At 37.0% G+C, this 12,583-nt stretch overlaps 1 protein-coding gene across 1 annotated transcript in view; it reads right to left on the bottom strand.

Annotated features, from left to right (window-relative positions):
* Positions 1-20: 20 nt before the first annotated feature.
* Positions 21-12,583, bottom strand: part of hibch (3-hydroxyisobutyryl-CoA hydrolase) — a 37,459-nt gene continuing 24,896 nt past the window's right edge. The window contains exons 9-14 of the mRNA XM_067444326.1: positions 10,602-10,688; positions 7,676-7,734; positions 6,092-6,173; positions 3,629-3,748; positions 3,441-3,474; positions 21-1,204 (exon numbers count right to left, since the gene is read on the bottom strand). Of these exons, the coding sequence (XP_067300427.1) occupies positions 1,089-1,204; positions 3,441-3,474; positions 3,629-3,748; positions 6,092-6,173; positions 7,676-7,734; positions 10,602-10,688 (498 nt within the window). The 3' untranslated portion in view covers positions 21-1,088. The remainder of the gene's footprint in view (positions 1,205-3,440; positions 3,475-3,628; positions 3,749-6,091; positions 6,174-7,675; positions 7,735-10,601; positions 10,689-12,583) is intronic.

The raw sequence follows: 12,583 nt of genomic DNA, 5'->3' as shown, positions 1-12,583 counted from the left end.
TTGCTAATTAGCTTCATGAATGCAGAAAACCAGATTTATTTGCACATTTGGTTTTATTGAGAGGTTCTGTGGGTTACAATTTTTGACATATCTGCTAACAAAATCAAAAACAATCATTTTATGTTTTGTTTTAGCACAAATATAGGTCACACTTTTTATGAACATACACACATTATATATGAGCAAAGCAGAAGAGAACTAAATAATTTGAATTCAAGACATCACAGTTGTTTTGACATTATTCAGATGTATTCTGTCAGGCTTGATATGTCTGTAGTCTAAGCCAGCGGAACTGCTTGTGTAGTAAACACTGTGGTCAATGGTAGTCATGCACCACATGACAATACTTTAATCCCGCCAAAATGAATCACGGCTAAGGTATGGGTTAAGGTTGTCAAGGTTAATCACAGATTGCAGAATGTGCAAAAAATAATTGTCTGCCATTCTCTTTCCACAGGGTTTCCACAAATGATTATAAAGTATGGAGGAAAATGGCAACTCTAAATTAGGCAAGATATTCTCAGCAGCTCACCCTGACGAGTCAGCTGCAAATTCATATTGTCACAGTTCACCCAAAAATGGAAATGTTCATATTTACTCGCTCTCATGTTATTTTAAACATGTATGTTGGTATTTGTGGAACACAAAATTAGAATATTTGTAGAAACTTTTTCTAGTTAATTTTATTTAAATACCTGCATGAAGATTCTTCAAAATTCTAAGATTAAAAAGAAAAGCATACATGTCTGAAATGGGGTTTCGTAAATAATAACAATTTACATTTTTGAGTAAACTTTTCCTTTAAAATAGGACTAGGTTGCTCTCAGTTGTTAGCTTATTTTAAATGACATTTCCCAGTGGAAAAAAAACCCCATGAACCTCTGAATTTACTCAAGAAACCAGCATTGTTCATTTCAACAAGGATCAGCGGATCTGTGCAGAAGTCTCAGAAAAACATTTGCGTTAGCTCTAAGCAGCAGAAATATTTTTGCATTCGTCAGTTATGCTGACAGAAATAACAATGCAGATTTCTTTGATGCATTTCAGAGGAGTATGAAAGCAACTTGCAGGATTTTTGAGTGGAGTTTCTATAGTTTGAGTTCTCTTTCACCCAAGGAGCTGAAGCAATCTTCTACAGCCTGCTCTGAGACCTCAGAAAGGGTGGAAGGTTTCCACTTTGGACTCTGGTCTTTATCGATTAGAACTGCGAGTAGAGAAGGGAAAAAAATCTGTCAGTTATAAACAGACCTTAATCGGGTTGTTCTGGGAAAAAATAGTCAGGTGAGTTGTGGTGGCCAAGAATGTCAAGTTAGAGCACGAGGACCTTTCATTTTTGAAAGGGGAAAAATATATTTTAAATAAAACACATTAACTAAAATGCTATCAAGAACACATGGGATATTTACAAAAAGAATTAGATCAATGATTGAAATTCCATTTATAGAAATTTGTATGTAACTTTCTCTGTGTCATTTAAATTCAAACCACACACACACAAAAACCTTATAGCCTATAGTGTACAGGTCCTTCTCAAAAATTAGCATATTGTGATAAAGTTCATTATTTTCCATAATGTAATGATAAAAATTAAACTTTCATATATTTTAGATTTATTGCACACCAACTGAAATATTTCAGGTCTTTTATTGTTTTAATACTGATGATTTTGGCATACAGCTCATGAAAACCCAAATCAGCTCATGAAATCTCAAAAAATTAGCATATTTCATCCGACCAATAAAAGAAAAGTGTTTTTAATAATAATAAAAAAGTCAACCTTTAAATAATTATGTTCAGTTATGCACTCAATACTTGGTCGGGAATCCTTTTGCAGAAATGACTGCTTCAATGCGGCGTGGCATGGAGGCGATCAGCCTGTGGCACTGCTGAGGTGTTATGGAGGCCCAGGATGCTTCGATAGCGGCCTTAAGCTCATCCAGAGTGTTGGGTCTTGCGTCTCTCAACTTTCTCTTCACAATATCCCACAGATTCTCTATGGGGTTCAGGTCAGGAGAGTTGGCAGGCCAATTGAGCACAGTAATACCATGGTCAGTAAACCATTTACCAGTGGTTTTGGCACTGTGAGCAGGTGCCAGGTCGTGCTGAAAAACAAATATTCATCTCCATAAAGCTTTTCAGCAGATGGAAGCATGAAGTGCTCCAAAATCTCCTGATAGCTAGCTGCATTGACCCTGCCCTTGATAAAACACAGTGGACCAACACAAGCAGCTGACATGACACCCCAGACCATCACTGACTGTGGGTACTTGACACTGGACTTCAGGCATTTTGGCATTTTCTTCTCCCCAGTCTTCCTCCAGACTCTGGCACCTTGATTTCCGAATGACATGCAAAATTTGCTTTCATCCGAAAAAAGTACTTTGGACCACTGAGCAACAGTCCAGTGCTGCTTCTCTGTAGCCCAAAAGTGGCTTGACCTGGGGAATGCGGCACCTGTAGCCCATTTCCTGCACACGCCTGTGCACGGTGGCTCTGGATGTTTCTACTCCAGACTCAGTCCACTGCTTCCGCAGGTCCCCCAAGGTCTGGAATCAGTCCTTCTCCACAATCTTCCTCAGGGTCCGGTCACCTCTTCTTGTTGTGCAGAGTTTTTGCCACTTTTTCCTTCCCACAGACTTCCCACTGCGGTGCCTTGATACAGCACTCTGGGAACAGTCTATTCGTTCAGTAATTTCTTTCTGTGTCTTACCCTCTCGCTTGAGGGTGTCAGTGAGGGCCTTCTGGACAGGGTCGGGTTGGCAGTCTTACCCATGATTGCGGTTTTGAGTAATGAACTAGGCTGGGAGTTTTCAAAAGCCTCAGGAATCTTTTGCAGGTGTTTAGAGTTAATTAGTTGATTCAGATGATTAGGATAATAGCTCGTTTAGAGAACCTTTTCATGATATGCTAATTTTTTGAGATAGGAATTTTGGGTTTTCATGAGCTGTATGCCAAAATCATCTGTATTAAAACAATAAAAGACCTGAAATATTTCAGTTGGTGTGCAATGAATCTAAAATATATGAAAGTTTATTTTTTGTCATTACATTATGGAAAATAATGAACTATCACAATATGCAATTTTTTTGAGAAGGACCTGTATGTATGTGTGTGTACAGTATGTTTTGCATTTAGTAAATTACAAGACTTCAATATTATGGATTACTGTCAAGGAACACTACATTTTAGTAAATTAAAGCTTTCTGGGAAATAATGTCTGTGAATTTGAATGACACAAAGAGGAATTTACTGTTACAAATTGAATTAAACATCCTGTGGGTGTGGCCAATTCCATTCAAATTTCAAACCATGACTTGAAAGGGAGTCAATTCTTAAAATGACATTTGGTCCAATCCTTAAACTGTTTACTGTTTATCCATAGGAGCAAATTTACTTGAATTATATGATTATATGAATTTCTAAAGAAATATCCATCTTACCCGCTCTGACTCCTTCATAAAAGTCATGGCTTCTCTGCAAAGCAAGAGTGAAAACTCATGACATGAATAACACAAATACTTCCCCTAAACTAATAAGTGGCATAAAAAGCACCAACACAGCTGTAGCTGATTTGATTTAGGTAATGAAATTATAAAGCACTGCATTTACATAAAATTGCATTACATACCATACAGGCCTGACTGAGTCTGTACTCCATCACCAGCACCTCCTGCAAACTCATCTTTGCTCCTTCCTGAATCTGCCTCAAAGTTAACTTCAGAGAGGTTGGTGACATTTTGGCCAGAATCTGTAAAATTCAATAGAAAAATAAAAATTTCAGTAATGAAAAAATAAAATGTGCATGTTGCATAGAGTTTGCATGCTCTCCCTGTGTCAGAGTGTGCTCCGGTTTCCCCTCACACAGTCCAAAGACATGCAGGTTAGGTGGATTGGATATGCCAAATTGGCCATAGGAGTGTGTGTGTGTGTGTGTTCCAGCACTCTCAGTGCTGGGTTCCATCAGGAAGGGCATCCGGCGTAAAGCCTGTGCCAAATCCAATGTGTGTGTGTGTGTGTGTGTGTGTGCGGATAATTCCAGTGAAATCCAATTCCGATGAGACTGCAAATAAGTGGGGGTAACTCTGGGAAAATATATAGTGTGAGCCGGGAAGAACATGAAGTGGTTCACACAAGATCTTTACGTGCAAACAGGGAGGTTACATAAGGGTAATAGCCAAGTCAAAGTGTACTGTTGATAAAAAGTGGCCACATGTGAGCAGAGGACCAGTCCATGTGGCTGGAGAGAAGCTTGCATGACCTGCTCTGACATAAAACCTCACATTCAATGCAAACAGCATGCTCTTCATAGTTTCTTTCTTCAGCAGCATGTTCTTCTTCAAGTATTGTGATTATTTGTATTGTAACTTTGTTTAGGTCATGAAAGGACAACACAGGAAACAGAATTTCAGTTAATAACAAATAGCAGTCCACACATTTATTGAGCAACAGCAAATGTACATTTTCAACAATGAAACGTCACGATGCCAAACATCAATTTCCTTTCTACAGCTCACTCTAAACAAAGTGATGCATGGCAAAGTAGCGCTATGGGAGAAAAAACAGAATGGCTTTGAAATACTAATGAGATATAATATGATTCAGGGCCCATTACGCAATACGAGAGAGGGTTTGCATGGAGCAGAGAGCATGCAGACCTCAAATGAGAAGCCATACACGCTCATTTAGTTTATCTCGCCAAATATGCCGGAAACCATCACACTCTTTTATCCAGCTGCAGGAGCAGGATGTGGAAACACTCCTGTATAAAGAATAACAAGCCAAACCCCGCCATGGCCTTCCCTATTGCAGTGTCATTTTATGAAGTCCATAAAAATATCACTTGCACTTGGGACTTAAAATGAATTAACGGCTCGCTTTCATGCAGGGACGAAGTGTGAGACATACCCTTAACATCCGAATATGCCTACTTTTATACTATACATTAGGTGAAACAGTATGTGCCTAGTAGTATATCCAAGTCATAGTATTTATAAATCAGTAGATAGTATCTGGATAAAATTATAATTATGGTGAGATTCTGAAGTGGATATCCAAAGGACACTTTACTATCAAATTAGGTGCTTTTTTTTTAACGGCGAAGCAAGTCTTTTGAGCAAAACATTTATATTTGAAATACTAGCTATTTGATATTGATTTGCATATACTGTGTTTATACACACCCATTTACAGGTAAAATTTTATGTTTTTAAAAGAAATCTCTTATGCTCAACCAGGCTGCATTTATTTGATCATAAGTACAGCAAAAACAGTAATACTGTGAAATATCATTACAATTTACTGTTTTCTATTTAAAAATGCATTCTTGTGATGGAAAAGCTGAATTTTTTTAGAGGCCATTATGCCAGTCTTCAGTGTCACATAATCTTTCAGTGCTCAAGTAACATTTCTTATTATCAATGCCAAAAATGTTGTGCTGCTTAATATTTTCATGAAATATCTACTTATATCAAACCATCATACGATATAAAGTTCAAAATAACAGCCTTTGTATGAAATATGAATCGCTTTTGTTCAAGGTGTTTTGTGTTGGATATATATATGAAATAATGCAGCTCATTAAAAAAGATTTTAATATTACATTTATGAGACTTTAAAAAATAAGGGCAAAAAACGTGTGGGTTTGGTACAGGGCAGGTCTTATGTGCATGCTAACTTATTGTGGAAATTAATGGAATAATTTGTAAAAAAAAAACAAAATGTGAAAATATGTCAATGTATTCACCTCATGTTGTGTCAAACATGTATAACCTTTAGTTTTTTTCTGTAAAACAAAAAAGGTAAAGTCCTGGCCATTCTTTTCAATATAATGAAAGTGAATGAGGACTGGGACTTAAACTTCTAAGTAACAAAAAACCTTATAAAAGTGGTCTAAATGAAAAGCATGCAGTTTATTCCATAGACTTCTGAATCTATGTTCTGTTGCACAGAACAAAGAAATTCTTAAGGGTTTTGGAAATGACATTGGGTTGAGTAAATTATTTTCAGTTTTGGGTGAAGTCGTGTGTGTGTGTGTGTGTGTGTGTGTGTGTGTGTGTGTGTGTGTGTGTTTAGTCACCATCCCTGAATTTACCCGAGTCTGTTTGAGTGCAAAAGCAGAGCCATCTTTCTTAAGGTTCTCCATGATCTCCTCCACACTTCCAGCTGAAAAGAGCCTAAAACAATAGAACAATAAGTCCTGGCATCATTTTCAAACAGGGAAGCCAAATTAGCCATCAGATTTAATCCTGGAACAGCAGATTAGTGCAGAAATCAACTGAGGTTACATAAGGTTCATATGCAATGCAGGCAAACTCCATAAAAACAAGTAAACGAGGGGTGTACAGGCTCATGAATAAATTGTTCCACCAAACACTTAAGCCCCCAGAAGGAAAGATGCAGAGACAATGCTGCACACGCTCTGGTCATGGTGGAAACAACATTTTGAAGCGTGTCTAGTGTTTATCAGTCTGATCATTTCAGGACTTTGATCAACATACCCAACTTTTTCCCTGCATATTGAATTATGGGCCTTTCAGAGTTGCAAAAATGGCCTGGAAGCCTCAAAGTTTTACCAGCACCTGAAGGCTAAAGCTTATCCAGTGAAACAGACACAAACCCAGAAGCATAACTAATCAGTTCCCAAAGTGTGACATCTACTGATGTCAAGCCAGCACGCCACGGTTCCTGCAGGTGATTTAGACTTTAGATTTAGAGTGACCACACAGTCATCGTCTCAGTATGCAAAACAGCGTGATACATAATCATTCATAATTAAATATTACAGGTTAAATTCAATGAGGATTAATACTAGGGCTGGGAGATGTACCTCAAAATATACATTACCATACAAAAGTTCATAAAGGTCAGTGAAATGATGAAATGAATACATTTATTATAGATTAATTAATCAAAAGTGACAGTACATGCATTTATAATGTTACAAAAGATTTTGTTGATTGCTGTTCTTTAGAACTTTCTATTAATCAAAGAATCCTGACATTGATAATAATAAATGTTTATTGAGCACCAAATCAGCATTTTAAAATGATTTCTGAAGGATCATGTGACACTGAAGACTGGAATAATGATGATAAATTCAGCTTTGCCATCACAGAAATAAATTACATTAAAAAATATATATATATTAAGAAAATATTAAACAATTTTTTAAAACTGTAATAGTATTTTACTATTTTATTTCTGTTTTTACTCTATATTTTGATCCATTCACATCTGAATAGAGCTAAAGTTGTATTTAACCCAGAATATTCTTATAAAAAAAGAGACCCCCCCCCCCCCCCCCCAAAAAAAAATATTCATACAATATTTAAAACTTAAACTTACTTAAATTAATAAATGTGAAAATGGATGCTTGTCCATACTGGCATGATGCTAGAGTATTGTGGGTGGTTGCTAAGGTGTTGCTAGGTACAGCAATTGTTACAAAAGAAGTCACCCCCTAATCCCCAATTTTAATAGTCAATTGACTATAGCACACATCATTAATAACCACACATGTCCAATTCAAAATATCAGGCTGAAAATTATACTTAAAACCTAATACCTCTGTCCCTTATTTCAAATCTCAGATTCATATGAGGAGCTTTAGTTTCATTCTATTTTGGGTTAGGCATATGACAGTAAAGCAAATTGTTCATGTTAGGTTTAGGTTTACCTGTCGATGGCCTCTGTCTGTTCTTGCAGCACAAAAGGTTTCTCAGCATCCAGACTGCTCTGATGAGACATAACAGCAGCTTGTGTTTAGACACCAGCTGAAACACATATACAGTGCTGTATTTCAACATAGACAACTGAAATCCCTAACCGTCTGTGTGTGAGTATGTTTAACGCCGTTTTTGTCCTGTCAGAAACTGACTTTGTCTGAAAGCTGAAAAATGCTCATCAGGCCGCTAACAGAGATAGGAAGGGGTAAAGGAAAGTCTGAAGTCAATGATTTTGTCACATCCAGCCTACTAAAATGCATTCATCTGATCAGTTTTTGAAGATTTATAAGAAGATCATAGATGCTTCTTCTATCCATAGAAATTGTACTTTAAAGAAGTAAATATCCAGCCTCTAGCATCAGTTGCTAGTTCACCCCTTGGGGCCAGGAGAGTGAGGTTTACTTGCACTTTTCTTTACTAGCTGGCCTCTGTTATACTCGCATCACTCAAACCTCACTCCCATCTGGGTCACGGCACCAATGTAACAGGTCCTACTCGCACTGCTAAGAGTGGGAGTCACACCAGCATGGGAGTTGTGTGCACTAACAATGACGCTAAAGATTGCAGCCTCTAGCATCAGTCGCTAGTGCACCTCTCGAGGCCAGGGGAGTGAGGTTTACTTACACTGTTCTTTACTAGCTGGCTTCTGTTACACTAAACCTCTTAAACCTCACTCCCATCTGGGTCACGGCACCAATGTAATTGGTCCTACTTATACTGCTAAGAGCAGTAATTCATACTGGCATGAGAGGCAGGCACACTAACAAGGGTGTTAAAGACCGTAGCCTCTAGCATCAGTTGCTAGTGCACCCCTTGAGGCCAAGGGAGTGAGGTTTACTTACACTGTTCATTACTAGCCGGTCTCTGTTACACAGTTCTCCTAGCCCCCACTCCCATCTGGGTCATGGAACCAATTTAACTGGTCCTACTCGCAATGCTCAGAGTGGAATTAAATATATAAACACAATGTAAACTATTACACACTGTTTACAGACTGTTTCAGATCTGGCCCATTTATCATTTTATCTGTGTAGGTGTGTGGATAGTTGAACTAATTTACTCGGCTCCTAGTGCTTAAAAGCTGTGACATGAATACCAGTGACATTTTATTTTATGCCTGCTCTAGATATTCACAGACATGGAACTCTCTATTTCAATAAATTCTCACAGAATCCATGACATGGATTCACCAATTCACAATCTGAATACAGAAAACAGGGTCAATATTCCTCTCTTATCTGCTCAGATCTAGATACACCCTAACTAATCTTTAGTGTCCTGTCATTAAAACAATCTGCAGGCTTGAAAGTGCAACTTTGATGAACAAAGTTGATATAAGTGTATGGTTTTATGGTTTAATGACAGATGCTGTAGATAAAACTATCTTTGAAGTAGGAACATTGCCAGATGTAAATAACATCCAGGGCATGGTCTATTAGGTCCATACCATAATGCAAAGACTTAACTGCGAATAATTTACAACATTTGGATTTTAGATTAGGCTACTATCAAGATTTGTTGATCAAAAGAATAAAAGAAAAGAAAAAAACGAACAAAAAGGAGCCTGAGAAGGGACTCTAAAAGCTAACATGTTTGTCCGGAGCATGAAAGTTGTGTTATCATCAGTCTTTCCCTCCTGAGGACCTCTGGAAAGCTTTGTGATGTAAAGAATATATGAGTCATACTAATTCTCACTTAGACACTCCTGTTTGGCACACACAACTTCACAGCATTAACCACAGACGGCCATAAATCCATAACACCAAACCTTTATGAGTGCAATGAGTATAGAAAAACACCGCAGAGGACTTTGAGCTTTTAGAGAGGCTCAGGAATACTCTCACATAGGCTGATGAATTTTGATTTTGTGCTGATGATTAAATGTTTAACAAAAATTTGCTCTTATAAATAAGAAATGTATTTATATAAAAACTGCACAATTATTGGGGTTATCTAAAATAATAGCGATTAGATTAAATAACCATGATCAGATGATAAATCGATAATTGCAACAGGCCTAGTCTCACAGAACACATTTTCTATATTAATTATATTTATATTATATTTGTATATTGTAACTTTTAATATAAGTTGTTTTAAAGCAACACTGTGTGATATTTTCCCCCATCTAGCGGTGTAAAGGTATATGACAATCCAGCGAATATTAGTTTCTGTTCCTCTCAATTCTAATTTTGTTTTAACTCCTACGGTGGCCGATTTAGTCCAAGATTAATATGGCTTCCAGTTCGACCTCGTCAATGAGTGCCATCGAGTGTTAAAACGCGAAAAGCGAAAAAAGAATTTATGGGTATGCCCCTCTTTGGCTAATGTACTGTTAAGATGGAGGGGCAACATGGCGACCGGCATTCGAACTCCTCACCCGTATGGATTTTCAAAGGCATATTATAAACTTACGAGAATACTTTATGACTTAAAAGAAGTAAATATACATTAATGAGCACATATATTTTTGAAAGAACTAAGTATTCTTGGCTAAGAATAAACTAAAAAAGTTACACAGTGTAGCTTTAAAAAATGACTGTTTTTGTTATTGTCAATGGGGTTCAATGGGTAGGATTAAGTCAATTGGGTTCAATTTCAATATCTTGTGCTTTTGATAGCAGTTTGGAACTACACAAGGCTGTCAATTTATTTGGTGAACTATCATTTAATGAGAGAAAATCTTCGACGTGTCGCCACATGGCTTTTAATTTAACCATATAAAGATGCACTAAAAGCAGATCTATCAGTGTTGTATACTGTGGCTATGGTAACCGATTATACAAGCTCACCACTGTGTAGAGTAACTGCAAGCACTGAGGCTGTAAAAGTCTGCACACACCGTTTTAAAAAGTCACATCCGTCTCTGCCACATACCTGTTCTTGATAAAAATCCAGTAGTTGGGCCACGTCAATGTTAGATGGAGACTTCATGTCAACAAGATCTTTCTCAAGAGATGCAATCTGATAGAAGAGAAAATGGGAAAATTCTCAACCTCACAGGTAGAAAAAAAATCTTCAGGTCTAAAATCATCTACTGAAGAGCAGAGAAGGGAATGTGTTGTTTACAACAGGACTTTTTTACAAGGTGTTTCCTGATGGTAACTGGAGGGGCAGAGTGAAACAATATAAAACAACAGCTCTGATCCAAAAAATAGTTTGCTGCCTTGCAGGATAGCCTTTTAAGGCACCAGAAGTGAGTTCTGAACATTAGGATACCACCTTCTGGCCAAATTCAAAGTCAACTTTTTACCCTCATGCAAAACTTTTTATAATGGAATGATTTTGTTTTCAAAAATTTGCAGAGCAAAAGTAAATGTAGCTGCACCTTAAGGTAATGCACCAAGACAATGTTTGTGAAAAATCCCATTCAAGATGGCGAGAGACATGTTGATCTATTTAATCAAATAACGGAGAGTACCAAATTAAAGTTCAGTGTGGTGTGTATTGGTTTTAAGCCACAAAACAAATACACCAAATTCTCTCGAATAAAAAAAATGGACTATAACTCAATATTTGTATTTGTTTGCTTATTAGAGCGTTATTTATTTGCTTACATACTAGCAACACTAATCTCTGCTCAAATCAGTTGTGAATGGAGTTTCTAGTGCACTTCAGGAGCGCTGTTTTTGTGATGAGTAGCTCCCAATGTAATGTTCCAAATAGATCATTTATGAAGTTCACTCTAGTGTGCCACACAAGTCGTGAAAAATTAAGCCAACATGTCTTGATCACCCTCAGGTGACTGGATGCAGTATAGATCATAAACCCCACCCTCTCCATGAAATGTAATGGGACATAGAAAACTAAATCAAATTACACTTCAAATACATTTTTTACAAATATGGTTTCTGTCATTTTAGGCAGTTTTTTTCACACTGATGTTAGTTCAAGTGTTCATTCTTTAAATAAGTTTGGTTTTGGTTAGTTATTTGATGCTATAAAAACAGGGGTGTGACTTTATGATTGACAGCTGAGATTGACGGCTTCTCTGAGCGGAGTAGTCAGTGAAGCACCAACAGACATTTTCGGGAACTTCGGGAGGAGATTTGAGCTTTAACTTTAATTTCTACATTTCAATAACTGTTTGTTTCACAAAAAAGTTATTGATTAGGTGGGAGTGTGGGCGGGGCCTTGATATCGTGGCTGCACAGACTCAAGACATGAGTCAGCACCATATTTGGACACTGGTGCTTAACTTACTTAAGAGAGAGAGAGACGACATGCCTTCAATCTTTTTTTATGGCCTATGAGTTCACAATTGGCACAGAACTATCCTGTAACTAATTGGTGTTGCGCTCCAAATGACGTAATATACTTTACGACTATTCTAACAGTGTATGAGGCTTTACGTTTTTTTTGTCATCCTCTACAGTCAGATCTAAGATAGTTTAGCGCATGACATGTCCAACATTCCACATTTATTTATTTACATCATCAAGGAATTAAAAGTGCATTTTTCTTTGGATATGTATGCAAATTGGGACACATCTTGGGAGACAGAAACAAACACAAGAGAGAGATATCTCATGTGATACTATTGACCGATACAGTACTTGTATCATGCATACAACACACCAGTCATTAGATGAATCAACAGTCTATTAAACAAATGCAAAGAATTTAAGATAATACAATGTATTACACTAAGATATAAAAGGGACCATGTCATTTAATAAAATGACTATTACGGTATACATTTTAAATACATTTACAGAGATTAGAAAAGAGCAATTTCTAGCTGATTTTGGGGGACTAGAAAATGCATATTTAATATAGAAATGCTATTGTTTTTAAAGAATACATTTTTTTTTTTAAAATTTCCATAAGCTTTCTAGGCCTGAATTTCCCCCCCCCCC

The sequence above is a fragment of the Pseudorasbora parva genome, chromosome 5 (genome assembly GCF_024679245.1).
Source record: "Pseudorasbora parva isolate DD20220531a chromosome 5, ASM2467924v1, whole genome shotgun sequence".
NCBI lineage: Eukaryota > Metazoa > Chordata > Actinopteri > Cypriniformes > Gobionidae > Pseudorasbora > Pseudorasbora parva.
Note: the sequence above shows the minus strand (reverse complement) of the source record. Positions and strands in the feature narration are given on the sequence as shown.